General features: G+C 37.9%; 1 protein-coding gene and 2 pseudogenes across 2 annotated transcripts; 1 reads left to right on the forward strand and 2 right to left on the reverse strand.

Annotated features, from left to right (window-relative positions):
* Window positions 1-4,948: 4,948 nt before the first annotated feature.
* LOC133732837 (CASP-like protein 4A1) lies at window positions 4,949-7,441 on the reverse strand (annotated as a pseudogene).
* A 682-nt stretch (window positions 7,442-8,123) lies between these two features.
* On the reverse strand, window positions 8,124-12,321 carry LOC133732105 (protein farnesyltransferase subunit beta-like). Of its 2 annotated transcripts, none has more exons than XM_062159573.1 (10): window positions 12,173-12,321; window positions 12,022-12,075; window positions 11,818-11,869; window positions 11,251-11,315; window positions 10,770-10,826; window positions 10,170-10,242; window positions 9,883-9,969; window positions 9,599-9,785; window positions 9,318-9,442; window positions 8,124-8,601 (listed from the first exon to the last, which is right to left on the reverse strand). In XM_062159573.1, the coding sequence occupies exons 1-10, from the start codon at window positions 12,253-12,255 to the stop codon at window positions 8,338-8,340; spliced, it is 1,047 nt and encodes a 348-aa protein (XP_062015557.1). In that variant the 5' UTR covers window positions 12,256-12,321; the 3' UTR covers window positions 8,124-8,337. The 2 variants fall into 2 exon arrangements, with proteins under 2 accessions (XP_062015557.1, XP_062015558.1); XM_062159574.1 differs by having other exon boundaries at window positions 12,170-12,240.
* Window positions 12,322-15,371: 3,050 nt separating this feature from the next.
* Window positions 15,372-19,926, forward strand: LOC133730112 (pentatricopeptide repeat-containing protein At1g12300, mitochondrial-like; annotated as a pseudogene).
* Window positions 19,927-23,407: the final 3,481 nt, after the last annotated feature.

A 23,407-nucleotide genomic window follows, 5' to 3' on the forward strand; every position in this document is an offset into this window, starting at 1 on the left:
TTTCCCTCAAAATCACGCCTCCTACGGTCGTGCGATTGTCGCCTTGAGCGATTACCTTCTTGAGCATTTCGATCGTATGGATCATGACGTCGATGGCGACTTTCTCTAGCCATAGGACGATGCTCTTGATAGCTATCTTGAAGCCTATCAAATCTTCTTTGCACAAGTTCATTGCCATGTCTTTCAGTAGTGGCCATAGCTTCAATAAGCTGTTGAAAACTTGTGATCCGTCTTGCATTTACATGAGTCCGGAATAAGTCAGAGGACCTCATAGCACAGGCGGGGAAGGTATTGAGGGTTTTCTCAATCAACTGGTCTTCTGTGATCATCTTTCCACAGAGACGCATCATTACTTTGATGCGGAGGGCTTCCGAATAAAACAGCATGACCGTGTCAAATTCAGAGAAGCGAAGATTTTTCCATTCTGCTTCTGTATTCGGAAGTATGGAGTCACGAACATTACCATATCGTTCGCGAAGCGCATGCCAAAGCTTTATGGCGCTATCCTCATTTATGAACTCAAACTGTAGGTCACTATCCATGTGACGTTTCATGAAGGCAAGTGCCTTGGAATTATCTTTCTCAGTTTGAGGGTCTGGAGCTGTTTCTATAGGACAAAGCTCTTGGATAGTATGCAATAAATCACTGGCAATAAGGTGGATCTCGACATCAGTGACCCAAAATAGGTACCTTTTGCCTGCATAATCCAATGGAACAAAATCGAGTTTGTTCATGTTTGACATCCTGAAAGATGAAAACAAGAACAAGTTAGTTTCGGAGTCAATGCTTCCACGAAAACTAATATAAATAAGATTTCCGAGCTATGCTACCAAGAAATCGATTTCCAAGAATAATTGGATTAGACCGAAACAATGATGTATGTATGGTCAAAATAGATGCTCACGAACGCTCTTAGTCCGTAGCATACGAACGCTCTTAGTTCGTTAAATCGATGCTTACGGACGCTCTTAGTCCGAAGTCTTACGAACGCTCTTAGTTCGTTAATTGCGTGAATCCCCACGATTCCGCTTTCTCAAGAATCGAACCCACGTTATAAGAAAGGTGGGATGTAGAAGAAGGGAGGTTGCAAGTCCCCGAAGAAAAAGAAGGAGGAATTAAAATTCGGAAAACGGGAACTTTAATTATAAAAACTTACTTGGTTGTTTTGGAGCTTGAAATCTTGATTCTTGAACTTGTAGTTGATGTAGGTCGAATATAGAGAACTAGGTGGGCTTGGGGATGTATGGCAGCTGCGAAGATGGTTGCTACGTGGACTGCCGAAGGTAGGAAAGCCGAGATGGCTTTGGAGGTGCGGCAGGTAGATCGGCCCAAGAAGGCTGCAAGTGCAGCTGGCCAAGATGTGCTTGGCGGAGACGCTGCAGGGGCAGCAGATGTGCGGCTGGGCTGCAATGGCAGCAGCAGAGCTGGGCGCAGGGCTGCAGGGAGCAGCTCGCAGGGCAGCAGGGGCTGCTGTGCAAGGTTGCAGGCGCACGGGCGCGCGGGCTGCAGCGAAGGAGCGCAGGGGGCGCGTGAGGGCAGGCTGCTTTGTGAATGAGTTGGTTTCGGTTTTTGGTTTTTTGTTTTGTGGCTAGAGTCGTGCTGATAACGTGTTTAAGGAAAAAGAGATTTGAGAGAAATTGTAGAGAGAATTGTAGGGAGAATGTAATAATATTATTGAGAATAGGAGCCCTATATATAGGGATTACAAAGTACTAGTTCTAATGTTACAAGGAATACCAATCCATGTAGGATTGGGAAATCTAGAACATTCTCTCCTATTCCTATTCCTAGTTTGATAAGGCACACTAAATCGATATTCCTTCAACAAATATTCATTTTTATTGCGTAAGGCTCGGTTTACAGTGGGAACTCTATTTCATGTGTTCAAAATTCAAATGTATCCGCACTGTGTATCAATTATATATATATATATATATATATAATATATATATATATATATATATATATATATATAGGAAAGAGAACTCCTTAGCAGTCGACCCCTCTTTTTTGAGTTTTTTCATCTCCATCTGAACCGCCAAATTGATGGCCACTGGGATCTTATTGTCAGCGAATCTTTTTCTTAGCCAATGAAGTTCGGAGGAGAGGAAGAAAGTAAAGAAGAAGCATCTGATCTGAAACCAAAATTTGGATTGCATGGGCTCTTCGTCTTCGACTGGATATGTAAATTAGCTTCTGTTTCCACCAACTTGTTGATCAGAACTCTATGTTTTTAAAAGCTTCAATCTTCAAGCTTGCATGTTGCAGGTCTTGAATGTTTAAATCTGATGCAATTTTGAGAAATTTGGGTGTCATTTGATTTGGGATTAGGTAAATTGAAGTTTTGATTTGCTTGATTCAGTTCTAATCTATTAGTTCTCTAAAAAAAAAAATTGTCTTGGAAATGTGGAACTTATTTTGATTTTGGTGTTGGTGGTATATTAGGTAGAGGGTCTGAAGGAGAACTTCAATACTTCCCATGGCAATCCCGATCCAAAAGTATGTTAAAGGATTGTTCTTTTAATTGTGGAATAAAGGTTCTGGTTCGATTTTGTATTCCTTTTTTTTTTTTTTTTTACTAAGCTACCTTGGTATGTAGATTACCTAGTTAATTGAAGAGCAATGCTCTAGTTTCCTTACAATTTCAAACATTCTTTCTTTTGATGAAGCTGCAAGGTTACTACTTGGGGATGCAGCCAATGCATTCGTAATTACTTGCTGTTTTTGATTTTTTTTTTTTTTTTGGAAACTTGGTTTTTGATTATGGTATTCAAGATATTGCATCCATGAAGTGTCCAAGGTTTCATAAGTTTGTTTTACAAGTGTTAATTTACAATAATGTTCTTTTATTTTTGTCTGTCGACTATTTGAAAATGTGGATGTTGCTTCTATTCACTAAATATGTTTTGTTTCTTCTCATGTATGACAAATGATGCTTAGTTCTTTCCTTAGGTGAATTGGTCCAAGCTACTACCAAGGTAAATACAAAATGGAAAGGACTGCTAAAATATTACCTATCAGACATCGATGAAGATGTTTGGATTTCAGTCCTTTTAACTAATACTTGCATGCACTTATTTAACCAATATAATTCTTTTTTGCATCACTGAACTTGGTTAACTGTAAAATGTCCCTCCTTTCTCAGCTTTTTTTTAGAGGCACAGCTTTGCTTGGACATGCTTCATTTTTTTAATTTACTTTACAAACCTTTGAGAGAACTTGTAGTTTAAGAGATACATCAAGTGACAATTTAACCAAAGTCGATTCATTTTGCAAGCTTTAAGGACAGTCTCTCTGTGCAGTTATCTATTAGTGTTTTCATTTAACTTGTACCCGGAGTGTGTCAAATGTTACTTTCCATCTCTGGTCTTTTCACTAGGTATTTATCCACATATGAATTAATGTTATGTTGAGTGTTAATAGTTTTCTTGGTCTGGAGTTAGGATAGTCTTAAAGTTAGTATAATGCTGGAAACCTAGACCCAACTTTTTTCATGGTTGCTAATGTAATGCTTATTACTGTTAATACTTTGTGATGATTTAATTTTTGTTACTTTACAGTTAGAAGTAATAATGAAATCTGAAGATATGTATTTGGAGTATGCTAAGGAGTTCTCCCATGTGTTTGATAAGGTATGCTTGCCTACATAGTTTTGGATCATCGTAAATTATAATCCACGTTAGTATGAAAAGATCAGAGCGATGCAATCATTTAAAATTGCATCACTTTTTATCTCCTTGGATGAATGTGGATATGCTTCTGTTTAGTGCTTTGCCAGCCTTTGGTTCTTGAGCAATGAGTTAAAAGAGTTGCGCTTGCAGGTCAAGAAGCCGCAAAGGGACTGTCTAAGGAACCCTGTGAATCACTGACGAAGCTTACAAGAGTATCACTTCTAGTTATGGATGTATTTTTAACTTGTAAATTTATTGTATAATACATTTAAAATAATACAAGATCATATATGCACCAATTATTTGGTGTTTTTTTTTTTCAATATAACCTACCAATGTTGCCATTGTTATCAGTGTGACTACAAAGACCCACCAATTCCATAACAGTGTGAAGAGCTGCATTGGTTTCTGTGTTCACAATGTTTTTTTTTATAATTTTTTTTATGGTGGCCTTTGTACCAATAGCACCTGCAATAAAGGGGACTGATCTCCAATTAGTGGCTGCATAGTGGCTAAAGGGCAATAAAGGGGACTGATCTCCAATTAGCCACCAAAACTAGTGTGTATTGGGCCAAAAGCCACTTTTACAAATTGGTCCCCATTGGGGAAAATTCTAGTAGTGAACAGTGCGCGGTACGGTATGCAAGATATGAAATGTTCTTTGAGTTGAGTGAGCCTTGTGAAGTTGTGAAGCTGAACAAGCTGTCAAGCTCATTGGGCCATTGGCAACTCATATCCAACATGCTTGAGTATGCTTTTTTTTTTCTTTCTTTTCTTCTTTTTTTTTTTTTTGCTCTTTCAGACCAAGAATGCTTCTAGATTCATCAATCAGAATGATTAGTTTGGAACCTCTGTACGAATGAGGCACTACCTTTAACCAAATATTATAGAGACTTATAACACAATTCATATTAAGTCACGATATGCTATCATCTCTTTGAATACTAATAAGTGCCCGCTTTTCATCATTATACTCAAGTGATCGAACAAGTCTTTCTCAATAGTTTCAGCTAAAGGACATCCTTCAAGCCCAAAGCTTAGTCCCTGCTTTAGTTTCAATGCCTAGGGTTACGTACAAGGGGTTAAGTCTAAGAGTCTGAGTGCTAACTAAGACACAAGGAAAGCCCTCTGACTGTTATCTCTCAAACACTTCAGTGTAAATCATCCATAAAATATGATCTAACATAAACACAAGTTTGTATAATATGAAACAATTCTTAGAATCATTTCACTTTATTCATAAGTCATCAAAATTGAAAGAAAAAATGATGGTAGATTACAAAATTTATGAATACAAAGTTAAAGGTTATGTCTGTAGACAATGAACTACATAGATTTTAGAGTACATAGGGTGTAACCAGAGATGAGAGAGCTAGAGGCAAATGCAAAGAAGGCAAGGAAGGATAGTGCCACAGATGCTCGTGCCATATCAGGGAACTTGTCTTTGCCCCAATTCGACTCCCAATCTTCAACCCAAGTCGCTGCTGATGAAGATGCCGATATCACAAGGTAGGTCAAAATCTGCCAAATTTTCATACATCACAAATGTGATCAGAATAGATATTGTTTGTAGGCCTTCTCAAATAGCAATTTGGGGGCCCCCCAAACCTTACTTTAAACTTTTGGGTATTGTCCTTTATGATCAAGATCAAGATTTTAGGAAAAATAATCATATTCTACATGAAAAGATGATTATTTCTTGAGTAATCTACTCAAAAATTGTTATTAATTATCAGAAGATCTTTGAATTTTGGAATGAAAAAAAAATGATCTTGATTACTAAAACATGATCACTCAAATGTAATGTAGACTTAATGTTGTATTAAGGTATAACTAAGTAAGCAATTACACTAAACTTGTCATGTAATAATTCCAAATGAGTCATTTTCTTCTGAAACGAATGGACACTAAAATTTCAAGAGAAGTATATTACGGGGAAATATATAAAATTAAAAACAGACATTACTCCATTGATTAGGGAGGAAAAGAAGTATACTCAACCAATAAGCAATGACCAATTATAGTGGTGAAGATCCAGCTTCATAGATTGTGGACCCTTGGACAAGAGAATATATAGAGTAGAGACAAGGACTTGAGGTGGGTCCATGGGGCTAAGGTTAGGTGAGATGATTGATAATAGATAAATAGAATCAATATAGCATTAAGATAAGAGGTTGCCTGATCCATCAAGAAATCGAATCAATATACTCAGACAAAGACTAGTTGTGACTTGCCTGATCCATCAAGAAATCGAAGTAATATCGGAGATGATGCGCGCTGCACTACATGTTTTCCGGTGGTGAAGTAATAGACTAAATCATAGGTCTGAATCCCTGAATACACAAACCCTAGCACATTCACTGCCAAGCAGTACCTACGCAACACAATTTGATTCACATCAGAAATGCCAAATGTAAGGAATCCATCTTAGTTATATATGGTGGTGAAGTGAAGTTAAGTGATTCAAGTGGTTTATATAGTAAACGTACAAAAACTCTTAGCAACACTCTTAGATTGAGCATCATTAGTTTAATTGCGGTTGAAAATCAGAATAGGTCAATAAAAGAGTTACACGAGTAAATTTTACCTTTTTTTGTTGTTGTTTTGAATAAAAGGTAGAGTAACCATAAGCATCTCACTAAATTTTCATATTTTAGCTGGAATATATTTTACTTTCTAAGTCGATGACTCGATGACTTTTAATGAAAAAGAAATAATCATTCATAAAACTTGTATTGAAAGAAAATTTTCACAAATAGAAAGAAGTTTGACAAAAATTAGCCACACCTTCAATCCCATTTGCATTCTCCAGAAGTTGTAAAGCTCTAACATTATGGTGCGTTTTGGCCCTAGTAATTTGTTAATAACCACACAACATTTTACCCAAAAGTGACTTGAGAGTACTTTCTAGTGACATAGGATAAAGCTCTAACTTCTATGCAACCTGCAATGATTGATCACTGAAGCATAGGACAATACAACAGGAACCATTTACTTTTCTGAGAAGCAGACTCTAATTAAGTAACTGACATACCTGAACTCCTTGTAGTTAGAGAAAGAATCTGAAGCCCAACCCTGCTTCTTGTCGGCCGCCATAACCGAGAAAGAGATCAAACAAAACAAAAACTCAGAAATCCTTAACCCCAACATAGCCCTCCTCACCACGCTTTGCCTTCTTGCCCTCTTCAATATAGACAAATAGGGTCTCATAGTTCTCCTATTCTCTCCTCCCTCTTGAGCCTCTCCTGGCGCAGCAAACCCTTCTTGGGCTTTGGTTTGGGCCTCCACGGGCGGTGGCGGCGCAGACTTAGAGTGGTGGGGGGTCTGATTCTCCGGTGGTGTGAGTCTGAACTCATTGGTGTGGTAGATTTCTTCAGCTGGAGAATCATGTAGTGGTGATGGAGATGGAGATGGAGATGGGGACTTGTTATGGTTTTGGGGGAATATTAGAGGACTGAGAGGAGGTGAATATGACTTTTCTGAGATGCCTTGCTTTTCTTCTCCATCTTTGTCTTTTGATGATTCTTGTTGGGTTTCTCTTTTCATTTTCTAGCCGGTCTGGGTTTACGGTCATGTGATGATGGAGAAGAAGTTGAAGAATGGGATGCTAGAGTTCGACTGTTTTTCATTTCTTAAGTAGTTCAAATTTGGAACCTCCATAGCAATGAGAATAAAGATTTCGCATAAGATAAAACCTACTTGTTGCGTCCGTCGTTGTCGTCCCAAACTTTGTTTTTGTCAAGGTCTCGAGGGTAGTAGAATAAGGTTCCAGGGCGGTGGCCAGTTGGCAATAAAACTAGGCTTACATTTAATTGAGAAAACCAAAGTCGGTATTTGCTTAAGGTTCATTAGTCCTAGTTTAGAGGTCTTAATTGACCGGTTGGCATTCGTGCGTCAAAGTTCTGGACTAATTGGATCATCTGCTTGGATGAGTTCAATGGTGTGAGAGCAAAACAAGGGATTCGTACTGTGAACCGATAAATTTTGAATTGTAATACACGATTAGATTGTCCAATTCATATATCCAAGCAACAAAGTGTTTTTTCTTGAGCTTGTCTACACTTTGTGTCTGCTCGATCTTGTCAACACTTCGTGTTAGCTTCCCACGGGCCAAATCAGCGGAATTGACATTTGTCACGTGTTGCTAAAATTGCTGAATCCGAACGAGTTGAGCAAAATTGCTGCATTTTAATCGAGGCTAATGATTCTTACGCACTCACCCATGGGAGACTGGCTAATGATGGGCACGCCCAAGCAAGTGCCCAGACTCACGTCCATGCGAGGCTAACGATGCCCAAGGCAAGTAGAGTTGCATGTTTTTGTCGCTCGGATTCAGTGTCTTTCTAGTGCACGGGCATGCTCATGGTGATGTCCTTACTTGTGGGAGGGAGGGGGCGCAAAGGCTAGTAGTGGGAGTGTTTGGATTAGCTGAAAAGTTGTAAAAATTCAACATAATACGATCGAACACCACCACTGAAGATAAGGATCCTACCAACTTATACTACATATTTCACAGTACAGATTTGAAACTAAATAGATATTATAGGTACACTGGAACACCTATAATCGATCCAATTCCATGTACCAAAGGCCTGGAATTACTAACTGATACATTGCACACAACATGCATTTTCTTTTTTTGAATAACACAACATGCATTTTCAAGTTAATGGAGAACCTCGGAGTTGAATGGTGCCCGGTGTGTAGTGAAGAATTCCCGCGCTTCATGATACTGATCTAAGACGACGTTGAAGAGGGGATGAATCGGTTCCAACAGATTGGAATAGGGACCCGAAACTGCTCTAGGCAAAACTGGGGAGTCAGCATCTGAGCAGATATGTTGACATACAGAGAGACCACTTAGGCAATAACATGTGTGATAAAAATCTCTAGATTTGCCAGGTTTGTCTATCAGTCCACCATTCTCTGCCTGTATTCACCAAATCAATTTAGAATATTAATATCAAGGAAGTAACAAATCTATAAGATGATAGATGAAACTCCACATTAATGATTAACAATGGAAAATATCACTACTGTTTTCAACTATTGAAGCAAATTTAATGTTCAATCTGCCAAGCATCTACATGTGCAGATCACGGTGCATAAGAACCGATAATCCAATAATTTGAAATTCCAGTATCAGTTCATCAATCAAAAGTTTCTAAAACTTTAGAATTTGGTTTTAGTATAAATTTTTTCTGTAGATATGTACCATACAGATACAATGGGATACAGCTATATATAGCTGTAATTGTTCAGAAGTAGATTAGATATGAAGGACCGAGTCATGGAGGTATGCAGCGGTTGAGAATCTTGTCATTACAACTTAACATACAATATATATGATTGGAGATTTCAGAAATAAGTACTCCTTTAGACCTTATTCAGGAGTAATTCAGTTTTTAGGGTTCAAGTTCTAGGACCGAAGATTTGCTACAACCATTATGCTTGACACAGTCCTAATCCAAGTGGCAATACATGCCATCTAATCATGGCAAATGCCTGGACAACAATTTTCAAAAAGCTGGCTTCTCTCCCTATACAAAGTTAGTAGTGCAGCAGAAAACCATAGAACTGAACAAATTAACCAGGCAAATGAGACTTCTATCAGTAATCAGTGGAAGTTCATATTCGTAAACTAACCTGTGTGCATAAAAGTATGTACCGCTGCAATGCAATGGCATGGAAAAGCGGCTTCATTTCTACACTTCTGTTGATAAAATCATATCCAATATCATTGTAATTCACTGGAAAGGGAACCTTCAACCCTGCATAAAATAAAAGGGAAAACTAATATTAAACCTCATAGCAGGTAAAACTAGAAACATATAAACAAACATATGGCTATAAAAACCAATTTGTTACAGTATCAAACATATATAGGCACATAGCCAAACATCTAAAACTTGTCTAACTCAGCCTACCTTCTTGCCTAAAACCTCTGGTGTCATCAACCTGAGATGAAGTACCTTCAGAACTGTTGCCCACTTCAGATATACGAGATGTTGTAGAAGTGTGTGAGGTATCCAAAGTGCAGTGTCCCACATCCGGTAGCACAATTTGCTCCTCACTAACTGAAGGTATTCTTTGCAATAATGCAAATGCACCTCCCTGGTTACTTATCTTAGTTAACTCAACTATGATGCAGAAAATCCGTAGGTTCAAGAATTAAAAAGAAAAAATAAAAGAAAATAATAAAGAAAATCACCTGCCAGAAAGAGTAGCAACCATCAACTAACTTATTAGTCCTCCCCTGAAATCCACATTCCTTCCCTTGTCGAAATACCAACCAATCCTAATACAAGAAAAAGTTATATTTAAGAAATTACGGAGCATGTTCATAGAAACCATTACAAGAGGAATGCAACAGTGAAATTATACACAGCAGAGTAAAAACAAATAAAAAAATTACTTGAAAAGATTTTTATATCTATATGTATATTATACAGTTAGTTATAATCCAATCTGAACCACACAAAGAAAAAAAAATCTTACAATTAGTCTAGGCAAGTCCAAACAATTGACCTCATTGATCAGAATCATTGTTGCCAGCCCACAAAAGGTGTACCTGATGAAAATATTGTCAGATCTATGTAAATGCATTGCTACAGGAATCCACAATGGGCACACATGACACATCCATCTTGACAGGTGAGCAGATGGGGGAAGGAAGCCAAAATACATTTCTCTCAAAGTCCACAAAGATAATTCATAATTGACCTTAGTAAGTTTGTCATTTCGCATATAGAATCTTCTCAACTAATTTTCCAAAGACGTGAAAAAAGGCAGAAGACAATTTGACATGTGAGTGAATGGAAGACAGGAAGCCAACAAGACATAGATATTCAACTTTGTCAGAGGATACCACCCTAAGAGTTTACAAAGATAATTCTATCTGTAAGTGTTTTTTCATGATAAGGTACATCTGATGTCGCATTATTATACAGGAACAATAATGCTCAAGGACTTTTAAACTCATGATCTCCACTTCAACTGAAGTCACCTAACTCATCAACATTATCAAACAGAGGCAAAGTGAGCATTCATGCAAATCGTCATTTACAGTTTTTAAACAGATAGGAGTCTGAAACATACCCACCATGAGCTTCAGAACCAGGTTCCCCAGATATACCACCTTCATAAGTCTGACAACTGCAAAGAAGAACAAATTTCAGTCAGCAACTCGATGATGTCAAATACAATAAGAAGAAAGTTAATAATACAGACCAACAAAGACTGGAAAATATGAGGACTGAGAACCAGGGACATTTAAAAAGCCATCAGCAATACGGCAGCAGCAACAGAATGCAAGAGTAATTCAAGTATGTCTATATATCTCAACCTAGGATGAACTAACTACACCAAGTGTATGACAGTATAAAACTGAAGGGAAAAAAAAAATGTCAACTCAGTAAACTCTGGTGCCAGTAAAGATTCATGACTCGGAAGCCAACCTTAAGATGTAACTTCCAACACTAACTACACCAAGTGTATGACAGTATAAAACTGAAGAGAAAAAAAAATGTCAACTCAGTAAACTCTCGTGCCAGTGAAGATTCATGACTCAGAAGCCAACCTTAAGATGTAACTTCCAACATTATCAACCAGTTCGTGATCCAAAATGTTCAAAACACTTACTACCTGTAAAAATGAGTTAAGTGCGCATGTAAATAACTTATAAATATGTTAGTAAATACAGAATATAATAGTGATAATACAAGCATACGTTCAGGTGGAACTCCAATTTCAGAACTACTTCTAAGGATGGTACTAGCTAAAGGCTTAGACAGTCCCATAAGATTTTGGGAATAGATAGAGGAAGTCTTTGGTCATACAGTCAGACCTTGTGAGTGAACGTGAGGTCGAAAAGTCTAACAACAGATGAACATGCACTTGAGAAAGATGCTATTACCAAAGTCAAAAAATTTGCCTAGTAGTCTTGAGAACTATGCTCAGAAACAGAACTCTTATACATTATGCAGAATATAGAGCATCCAATCCAAAACCAATTGGCGATGCCCGACATTCTATATTGTTAAGCAATGCTTTATTTTCCAAATGCAAGTTTCACTCTTAGGCCTTAAAAAAATGGGTATGGAGTTATGAACACTGTGTTGAGAGGGGAAGAGAAAGAGAGACTAACAGAAATGGCAGTGTAGCAAGCCCGAACATCAATTTCTCCAGCATCATGCATCCTGAGGAAAAGTAATAAACAAAAATGCTGAGAATCACATTGTACAAATATATGCCCTCAACTCCCCATTGAATAAATAAGCACCAGTACGTTGTTTGCTAAACTCGCAGAGTATACATAAAAAATGCAGAGAGAGAGAGAGAGATATTTCACCTGAAGCCCCCACTTGGTTGTTTCATTCGCCGCAGAAACGTGTACAGTTCACGTCTGAGTAAAACCAATCATGTTAAAGCAATTCCCATAGGTTTAAAATTGCAGTACTGTTAAACTGTAAGTTTATTTTAAAGCAGCATCAACTAACCACCTATTAATTGATGAAAGAGCTTTATGACCACCCAGAGTAATCAGTGAATTGACTGCAGCATAAGTTGTTGCAAGATGTGGCATCTGATCAAACAGTGAACATAACAACTGTAAGTAAAAGAGATAACTAACAGACACTCCAAGTACTGGTATCTCAAATCTAGTGTTCAATCGAATCAATTTCAAGGTGGGATAAAAGCTGGTCTATTAAAGCAATTAAAGGAAATAAAAAATAACACCATTAGAGGCTCAACAAAGATCAAACATCAACTAAGCAACTAGACCACCAGCGTGGTCCCCACGAAGAAGAAGCCCAAAGGCTAAACAAAGGGTTATGTTTAGCCCATCCCTTGGCCCTTTTAGCCCCTCAAATCAATTTTTGTTATAACATAGCCTTGGGTTGGAGATGAAAAATGGTGTTTTTTGGGTTATACCAACCCTTTAGCCCAGGGTTGGAGATGACCTTACATCTCCTTGTCCATATATATCTGCAAAGTGATATAGTAGGGGACCCATATTTATCGAAACCTTTTATCAACTCAAACCATTAATAGTGCAATAACATCGGGTAACGAATTAATTAGTCTTCAATGTTGTGTGCCGTATCAATCAAGAGTGAATAACTTACGCCTCCTTCTTTCAAGATTCTGAAATGTATTCAACAATGAGAAGCTCAAAGAAATCTACCTAACTATATGCATAGCTCACAATAGGTATAAGGAAAACATGTAGATTTGTAGCCAACACTGACAGTCTATTCCCTTACTTTTAACAATAGTAATCTTTGTCTCGGAAACTTCGTACTAGTTTTTCCTTCATCTTCAGGTCATCTGCAGATTGATTGCTCTCGGGGGTAGAGTTGATGCTATTCTTTTGCTGAACAAGAAGAGCAGTAGTCACAGTAATAATACCAGGACTAGTTGCTCCTGCACTGTTGTTGTCTTTGTTTCTCTGACTGGCCATACCGGTGCCTTAAGAGTATCTTTGTTCGACTCCAATTCTTCATTGCTATTCTTTTGTTGATTATTAGTTTTAGTTTGGTTAGAGGACGATGCATTTGATCTCTACAAGGAACTGTCAAACGAAGAAGGATATCCGTGTGGCAAGGAGACACAATTCTATTTTGATTGAATTCATAATTGATTGCTCTGCATGTAGCTGAATATCTTTTTCTTTTTCTTTTTGTATCTTATGTTTTTTGGGTTTGGCCTACAATTTCAACCATTTAAGGTCTGTCTTCCTCCAAAAAAAAAAAAAATTAAATTAAATTAAATTAAATTAATAACCATTTAGGTCTTGTTTTTGTATTGAATTTTCCAATCTATTTTGATTGAATTCATTGATTGCTCTTCATGTGACTGAATAACTCCTTTTTGTATCTTTTGTATTTTGAGTTTGCTTCTGATTCTACTTTTGAGTCTCTAGGATAATACTAGAAATAATGTGAGTGCAGGGTTTATAGTCAATCGATTCTACTTAAAGAGGGTGTCCATAAGCTATATCCAACTATTGTGCTGCTTCATTTGTTTTGAGGACCATTAACTAGACTTGGCAAATTGCACATGATACGATAACACGACACGAACACGAATGAAATTCCAAGGATTTGATTTGGTTCCATATAGGATCACCATGATAAGAACGCGAATTTTAATGATTCAGTTTAGTGTTATTCCGTTGACTGTTGACATGATAAGAACCATTAAAATAAGAGTAAAAATTTTGAGCTTCTCTGTCTGCTATACATTAGAAACCCTAGTGCATCTCTTTAATTCATTTTAACCAATTTCTCAATAAAAAAATTACTCATGAGTGTCATTTGTCCTCTTTTTAGGTAAAACCGTAAAACACTCAAATCAGCAGAATTTGAGATTTTTATCCCAAAAATCTTTGAACTGTGACTCTCTCTCTCTCTCTCTCTCTCTCTCTCTCTCTCTCAAACAAAGAAAAACTCAGAGAAATTTCTCTTACTTTCCCAACAAAAACAGAAAAAACCAAAACAGAAAACAGAGATCGAGCGTTTTCTCCCGGCCGAACGCCGGCGGGCCCCCTGCCGCTGCGTTCCGGTCCGGGAGGGGATGAGGATGGAGACTAGCGGCGAGGCTCTTTGGCGGGGATCTGGCTCGGGGAAGGAGGTCGACTGCTTTGTCTTGGATCGGGGCGGTTCTTCCAGATCGGATCCTTCTCTCCGTCGTGCGTGGGTGGGTGCTGGCAGGGATTCCTGGAAGCGTGGTCCACGGTGGGTGGAGACTGGGTCGATCTGGGTTTGGGTGGATCTGAGGTCGATGACGTGGGTTTGCAGGCGTGGTTCCGTGTTGTTTCTGGGGCAGTCGGAGTGGCTCTGGGACACGGCTGGGGCGTTGCAGCGACGTTGGGTTAGAAGGGGGGTGGAGACTGGTTCGATCTGGGATTGGGTGGATCTGAGTTCGATCTGGGTTAGGGTTAGGACGTGGGTCTGCAGGCGTGGTTCCGTGTTGTTTCTGGGGCAGTTGGAGTGGCTCTGGGACACGGATGGGGCGTTGCAGGACGCAATTTGCCGGCTGCTTCTGGCGTGCAGTCACTGGAGGCATCCTTGGGGGCGGTGGTGGTTGGGCCGGGTCGATCTGTTTGGGCCTCGCGGTTTGCTTGGGTTGTTGTGTGTAGTTTTTTCTGTTCAGTTTGTTTGCTTCAGTTGTTTACTTTCCTGCAGGTTTTGGGTCTTTCTGACCTCAAATAAGTCCCTTCTCTTTCGAGTAAGGGTAGTTTGGAGTGGCCTCTGTGCCGGTATGTGCATCTCTTATGCCTGGTCTGCTCTAGGTTGGTGGCGAGTTACTTGCTTTGTCAAATGGTCGTTGCCTCCTAGTGGTAGGTGGAAACCTAGTGTCGCTGGATGTTTTTTCCAGCGGCAACATGATGGGAAATCTGTTTTTATGGAAATTATGCTAAGCTGTAATCGAGTTACAGATCAGGTTATTTTTCCGTCGTGTCACCGTTATGTCAAAGCAATTCGAGATGCCAGTAGTGCGCTCGTTGCTAGTTGGTGCTTTTTCGGATACATGTTTGTAGTTGAGGCTCCTGGTATTATCTCAGGAAGTTTTCTTGATGTACTTTGTTATTTGGGGTTTAGGTCTCATGTCCCCCCCATGTATTCCATGGTTTCATTAATGAAGGCTTAAGGGCAGCCGCACCGGCCCTTATTTCAAAAAAAGAAAAACTCAGAGATGCTGAAGATGATTCGAACAACTGCTGCTTCTTATTCTCATTGCGGCAGCACCACAAGAGGTATGCTTTCTTGTATTCCCACTACTCATCTTGATGTTCCCGTCAACAATTTCATGGCTTTGTTTCATTCGAGACAATCCCATCCAGGATATCGACCCAATATTATTGTGAGTAATGTTGAGGATGCCTCCATGTTGTTCCATGAAATGCTTCACTCCCGTCCTCCGCCTTCTTCTGTTTGCATCAAATCTTGGGTCGACTTGTCAAATTGAAACACTATTCTGCAGTCATATCTTTGAATAGGCAAATGCTTCTGTGTAGAATTGTTCCTGATGACTACACTCTTAACAATATCATTAATTGCTATTGCCATTTGAATCAAATGGGCTTCAGCTTATCTGTCTTAGGACAGTTCTTCAAATTGGGTCTTCAACCAGATGTTATTACCTTCTCCACTCTAATCAACGGCTTTGTTCTCCACAATCAAGTGCCTGAGGCTGCACGACTTTTCACCAAAATGCTGCAGGCGGGTCATTGTAAGCCCAATGCGTTTACTTTCAACACTCTAATAAAGGGCTTTTGCATGATCGGAAACAACAGAGCTGCAATTCAATTACTCAGGAAGATGGAAGAAGGAGGATGCGAGCCTAACACAGTTTCCTATAACACCATCATCCACAGTTTCCGAGTAATCAAATAGAGATATATGAACCACCCACCAAGAAAGTCTGTTCAATTACACAAACACAAAAGCTTTGACTCTTTCACTGGATGCAACCAAAGCCAAGAACTCAGAGCTTAATCAAAACAATAGCAACCATTACCAAATTCAAACCAAAAAAAAAAAAGACAAATGAAATCAGAACTCATGCCAACAAAACATTGAAAAATTCACAAATTGTAAGATACCCAAAACATTAACAGCTATGAATCTGGAGAAAAAAAAAAAAAAGAGAACTGCAATCTAAATTTCAAATATGTACCCATATCACCCTAAATGAAAGCTTTATGCTATAAATTAATTGTTGAAGTAGAACTGAAATTTCTGCTGAGATCGGAAGGCGTCTCTCAAAATTCAACATGATTAGATCAGTTAATGACAAAAAGTGTTCAGTAACTTTTACCACTGGTAACTACCTATTTTTTGGTTTAAAATTTTCAAGCTATGCTAGGTGAGTCTCTTTATAAAATACTGAGTCTTTACTATGTATGGCCTTTTTGGTTGCTGTTAATTAGATGTCATCAAAGATTAGACCTTGTTGACCTAGATCCTAATTATGATTCTCAATTAGTTTGATAACATTGATTGCATCACTGTCAAATTCAAGCTTCCTGAAGTTTTCCCCAACTTCAAAAACAAAGTTCTATTAACTGTGTTAAGGGCTTAGCTGCCTGTGTTTTACTCCAAAACAATCTACACTTAATGAATCTAAACGCAACAACCTATCTATTTAAAAACATCATATCATGTAACCAATTTTTCAAAGATTATATAATAAAGAAGAAAAGAGAAAATCATTCGGACAAAGAATCAGAAGATTTGAAAGTTGAATTTCAATTCGATTACTGCTATGATTGTTGTTGCATTGTTAATATATTATCAAAGGGAAAAATTCAATAAAGACAACTGAAACAATTTCGTTATGAAACCCAAACCATTATATCATATCGTTAAAAAAAAAAAAAAAAAAAAGAGTATCAAACTGTGGAAAACATTAACAATAAGCATTTTGCTCGCTGGAGGTATCAAATGAAAAACTTTTGCATAAAAGAATCCAGCAGATAACACTAACACTAAATTAGTTGCCTATCATATTTGCAATAGGGTCTAGGCTCTTCAGTGAAAAGCAGAAAGAACTAAAAGGGAAATCGGCTCAGAAAGAACTAGCCTCGTGCTGAGATGATCAGGTGAGAATCCCTTTCCTGAATATCAGCTCTCTCTCTCTCTCTCTCTTTGTGCAAAGCAAAACAGCACACTCGATCTCTCTATCTCTCTGTGGATCGTTCTTCTCTATCTCTAGATCCTTTTTTTGGTACAAATCTCTAGATCGTTTTTTGATAATATTAAACTGCAGGAGTGGTGGCAACCAGCAATTGAAGGGCAAAAACGTAATTTCGACGTGAACAGTGATGAAACACGAACATAGTGAACTGCCCTTCTCATAGTTTCTAAAGTGCTCTTGTATTTGCATGAAGAAGAGTGCAGCAGCCAAATCGTACATTGAGACATTAAGCCTCAAAACATTCTTCTAGATGACTCCTTCACAGCAAGAATCTCCGACTTTGGATTGACCAAGCTTTTGAGAACAGACCAGACTCGAACCACAACGGTAATCAGGGGTACAAGAGGGTATGTGGCCCCTGAATGGTTCAAAAACATATCTATCACTGTGAAGGTGGATGTTTACAGCTACGGCATTTTGCTATTAGAGATTATTTGCTGCAGAAATCATTTTGAAGAACATGCTGAGAATGAAGATAATATGATACTAGCTGATTGGGCCTATGATTGCTACAACCAAATGAAATTGCATCAGTTAGTAGAGAACGATCATGAGGCGATGAACGACGTCACAAATGTGGAGAAATACGTGATGATCGCATTGTGGTGCATTCAAGAGGACCCAACACTTAGACCCACCATGAAGAAAGTCATACTGATGCTTGAAGGAATTCCGAAGTCTCATCTCCACCAGTTCCATCCTCATTTACAAACTCAACTTAAGTGAGTAAAACTTTACTTGTGTTTCTTCATCAAGGAGTCAAAACCATCAACCTAGTCATGTGTATAAACTTATATGTCTGATATATCAATATCTCAGTACAAAATATTGTTTCGTAAGAGTTTTGAATGTTCATTCAACAGTCATTGTTCACTGAGAGATAAAATCATGTATGCACTTTGAGATAGGAATCCCTAATATCACAGAAACACCATGACCATTTGCATTTAACCAATTTTTCACTACAACTGCAAGCAAACGAGTTTCACCTTTCGATTCTGTCAACAGGACCCAGTACTTCATTTGGTTTGCACAGAATCTAAACAAAATGCATCATTCAATTGAAAGAGTCATTTTCACAAACACATAGAGGGCAACATCATCTCCCCAAAACCCATTTCATTAAGATCCCCAAAATCAAACAAGATATACAACCAGAGCTACTTCATAATTCTTCGAAACCAGATTTCTTAATCTAAATAAGCGCAAAACCAAATATACACCAAAGCAGAGAGGATCAATCTGAGTTTTTTCTAAGCCCTCTCGCCTCTGATTCAAGTAATTAATCTGTGCAAGGATACACTAATTAATGAAGCATTGAACCTCTTCGCAGAAATGATTAGTAGAGGTATTGCTCCAGACGTTGTTACTTACAACTCTTTGATTCAAGGAGTTGCAATATAGGTCACTGGAAACAAGCTACAAGGTTGTTGAATGAAATGGTGAGTAAAGGTATCTTTCCAGATGTAGTCACCTTCAGTGTCTTGGTTGATACACTTTGTAAGGAAGGGATGGTTGTGGAAGCCAAAGCTGTGGTTGACATGATGATTCAAAGAGGAATTGAACCTAATACGATTACATACAGTTCCCTTATGGACGGTTACTGTTTGCAAGGAGAAATGGACGAGGCGAAAAAAGTTTTTGATCTAATGGTTAGCAAGGGCTCCTTGGTTAATGTTCGGAGTTGTAACATATTGATAAACGGATACTGTAAGCAGAAAAAGATCGATGAGGCCAATCAGGTTTTTCAGGAAATGACTTGTTGGGAGCTTGTTCCTGATACCGTTACTTATAACACTCTTATTGATGGTTTTTACAAAGCAGGCAGAATACAAGATGCAGAAAAGTTGTTTTCTGATATGCAAGGTTGTGGCCAACCTCCAAATGTTCGAACTTATAATATTTTAGTTGATGGCCTGTGTAACAACCAACAACTTTCTAAAGCTCTAGAATTGCTTAGAGAAATGGAAGGCAACAAGTTGGAACTAGATATTGTAGTTTACAATACTATCATTGAAGGTTTGTGCAAAGCTGGGAAAATGGATTCTGCAATAGATCTCTTCTCTGGTTTGTCGTCAAAGCATCCTCAACCTGATGTGTGGACGTATAGTATAATGATTCTTGGATTTTGTAAAGGAGGCCTATTAAGTGAAGCTGAAAAATTGTTTACAGAAATGAAGGAGAAAGGCTGTTCTCCAAATGGCTGTACCTATAACACAATTATCCGAGGTTTTATCAATAACAATGAGACATCAACGGCTACGGGACTTATTCAAGAAATGCGTGATAGGGGTTTCTCTGCAGATGCATCAACTCTGCACTTGATTGTTGATTTATTGTCGAAGGATACAGTAGATCCTGTATTATTAGCATGGCGTAAAGATTCAGTCTGAAGTATTTGAATATTTGAAATAAATATTTTTCAATATCACGAGGAAATTCGGAACTGCTGCAGTGCTGCTCCTTTAGCAACCTCAGATGTTCTGTGAATCCTGTCTGTAAGTCCACCATTGAAACACAATATGTCACTATCAATTCCTTGTTGCACTCCCATTTTGAGCACATTTGTTTTGTATTTCATTATGTGTGTGTGTGTACATACGTGATAGACTGAATATTTAGTTGCTGGCAATGAGTGTATCTGAAGAAGTATTTCTCATTCAACTGGTTGGTTGCGGACAATGAATATCTGAAGAAGTTTTGAAGATCTGAAGTGATGGGTAATTAGGATCATCTAGTTTGTTCTGACCCAGAAATAAAAAAGGGTCAAGGATGATTTAGTTTGTGGAGATAGATTCTGTTGGGAAAACAAAAGAACTGAAAGTGTGGTTATTGGTTAATGTATGATTCTTGATAAGCTTCAGTTGAGAACTATTGAATCCCTCTGTTTGTGCACGTATATGAAATAAAATGGTGATAAGTACTCATATGCAAAGGTTGTATGAAAATTAGGAATTTGGCAGAAAGATGGCTCCATTGCTTTTTTGCAATTTGCAGAGGCCCCATCACATGCATTTAATCAAGCGACATAATTTTCTGTGTTAGTCATCATATTGGTTTCCCAGTGTAATTTGAGAAATTTGAAATATCTGGTAGTATTCATCATGGGATAAAGACTTAGAATGTACAAAAACTTGATTTCTACTGTGTATTGATGCCCTGGGTTTTATTCACTGCGTGGGATTTATAGGATAGAAATGATAGTTTGTCAATGTTTGTTAATCAAATGCTTTGCTTGGTTCTGGTTTTTCAGGGCTTTAGATTTTTCAATGGTGAGTCAGGTTCAATGTAGATACCTTTACTAATGTAGTAGTTTTTGCACAAATGCTTAACATTGTAAATTTGGAAGTTCATCTGCAGTAGAAGAACTTAATTTGTTATTCCTTGATATGTGTTGTGCTCACATGTTTTTCCATTCATGGACAGGGGCGATATTTCCTTCTTTGTTGCTACTTCAAAAGGGCATAACAGATATGGAGGACAGGAAACAAAAAGAGGTTTGTACTGTCAGATTCAGAAGAAAGGAGGAGATGGAGAGGGGAAAGCTCTCTGAAATTGACATGGAAAGAGAAGAGGAGTGTGGAATTTGCATGGAGGTGAACAATAAAGTTGTGTTGCTTAACTGCAGTCATTCATTGTGTCTGAAGTGTTTGAGGACGTAGAGATCAAGGAACTGTCAAACGAAGAAGGATATCAGTGTGGCAAGGAGACGGTGCGGAGACCTTGTGTCCGAGTAGAATAAGAACAAAAATCACAGCTGAAGGAACAAGAACGTACACAAGGCATTACTGGTTGAACAAAAAGAACCGCCTCTGTTCACATACTGTTGCATGCTTATATACCTGGCTCAACCCATTAGCATGAGTGATATTGATGACTTGTAGAATTTAACAGACCTAAACTTGTTTTGTTTTTAAGATTTGGTCTACTCATACATCATTGATATTATTATTTTTGGGTCTTCACTATGTAGTTGCCTTCAAATGTTTTGACAAGGTTGACAAGGTTGTTGGGAGGGAGTGTGTTGACGAGGTCGAGCGTGTTAACCGTGTTCTGACATGCCAATAGTTCCCTCGTGGTCGTGACATCTCCATAATGTCAAACCTATCTAGGCCCTATTTCTTGAAATAATGTCTCACCATCAATGAATTATGATTTTTATAATGTGCTCCATTCGAAAGATCGAAAGATCTCTACAATCTAGACCCTTTTTTTTTTTTTTTTTTCCAATTTTCCTGTATTTTGCCTTTGAAATTTTTTTAAAAAAAATCATATTGAGATTTTTGAATTCCGTCAGTTCTAGAATTGCTTAAAAATCATGATTTACCAATCGTAATATTTTAGTGATGAAATAATAATTTACAATTTTGGCCAAAAAATTGTATGCTATAATCCATAATATTGGGTGGAATATCATGGTCTCGGACAATTTTTTTTTGGGGAATTTAATTCTATACCCAAATTGACACACCTCTTTTAGAATAAACCCAACCATAAGAGTGTTTTAATATACACCCAAATCAATTAATTTTTTTTTATGCAAAATAAAAAAACCTATTAAATAGAATAAATAATAAAACCCAATGTTGTTAAGAATTACTTGTCACGCCCCGAATTTTGAATAATAAATTCAAATCCGAAACATGAATAATTACAATTACAAAATCCAAATCTCGAAACTTCGAGTTCATTATTACAATTCACTCTCACAAGCAATATTGTAAAGCTCAAATGAGCATAACACACCTCACAACGTACAATTGCTGTAAAACTCTAACAATTGCTCTAACCGCACGATCACTGTCCTGGTTCTCCTGTCCTGTAGGATTACCCGCTACACAATTTGAATAGTGTACCGGGAGTTGCAACAACACAAAACCCGGTAAGCTTTTTACAGCCAGTATGAGTAAACAAGAAAGAATTGTTGATTTATTTCTTTACAATTAATATAACTCAACACAATCACCATAAAAGGAAGGATACTCTTGAGGCTCTCTTTTAAGAACTCATTCTTAAAAGACTCAAGTATCCTCAACACTTCTCACATAAGACCCCTCACAGTCTCAAGTAACCTCAACATCACTCATACATGACCACTCACAGTCTCAAGTAACCTCAACATTTCCCTCACAACACCACTCAACAATTGGCAGACAGACTAGAGCTCTAACTGATCGTTTCCACCTACCCGGCGCGAGAGCGTGGTTCACGATTTAATACTATCAGTTCCACCTACCCGGCGCGAGAGCGTGGGTCGCTGATAGTATGCCATGGTCACCCCGTGACCTATTGATCTCCACAGATCACAACAATTTATTGTTCCTCAACAATAAAACTCAACATCTCTCTCAATATATTGTTTCTCAACAATAAACTCAATACCCCTCACAATATATTGTTTCTCAACAATAAACTCAATACCTCTCACAATATATTGTTTCTTAACAATAAACTCAACACAACTCCAACAATACATAATATTTCACAACTCTAACAATACATATTATTTCACGTAAATAATATATATACATAGACATTCGCACAGGAATGCCTATTAATACCAACTATAGTTCACACGCATTAAAAATATAAATTCATTTTATACTTAAATTCATTTTCTTACCTGTGAGCCGCAGCCCTATGAACCGTAGTTGATCAAGTTCATATTATTTCAAAACAAATCTTTATTTCATAAACAATTTCCACACAATTACGACAAAAAAAATCAATTAATTATATTCGGTTCGTAATATGAACCATGTGAGGTTTACTCACCTCTAATCCAGCTGCGTCTTCTTAACAGCTCAAAATACGATCCACAATCGTCCACCAACTTAAACCGTCAATCACCTAGTCAGATACGATCTTAACTTAGCAATCATTCATAAACCACACATATACAACAATCCAACGGTCGGATTCTAAATTAATGATGATCCAACGGTCGGATCGAAATTACGCGATGATCTAACGGTCAGATCCTCACGAATTGCCCTTAGGATCATCCTCCAAAATTATCACGAAGATCCAAC

The sequence above is a fragment of the Rosa rugosa genome, chromosome 2, assembly GCF_958449725.1.
Source record: "Rosa rugosa chromosome 2, drRosRugo1.1, whole genome shotgun sequence".
Classification (NCBI taxonomy): Eukaryota; Viridiplantae; Streptophyta; class Magnoliopsida; order Rosales; family Rosaceae; genus Rosa; species Rosa rugosa.

Bases quoted from the DNA above. Each gene is read 5' to 3' on its own strand.
- LOC133732105 (XM_062159573.1), bottom strand. From the start codon at position 12,255: ATGCCACATCTTGCAACAACTTATGCTGCAGTCAATTCACTGATTACT. The intron at 11,870-12,021 runs GTGAAATATCTC...ACTTTTCCTCAG, and splicing joins CAACCAAGTGGGGGCTTCAG to GATGCATGATGCTGGAGAAA. The intron at 8,602-9,317 runs GTTAGTTTACGA...TGGTGAATACAG, and splicing joins ACATACTTTTATGCACACAG to GCAGAGAATGGTGGACTGAT.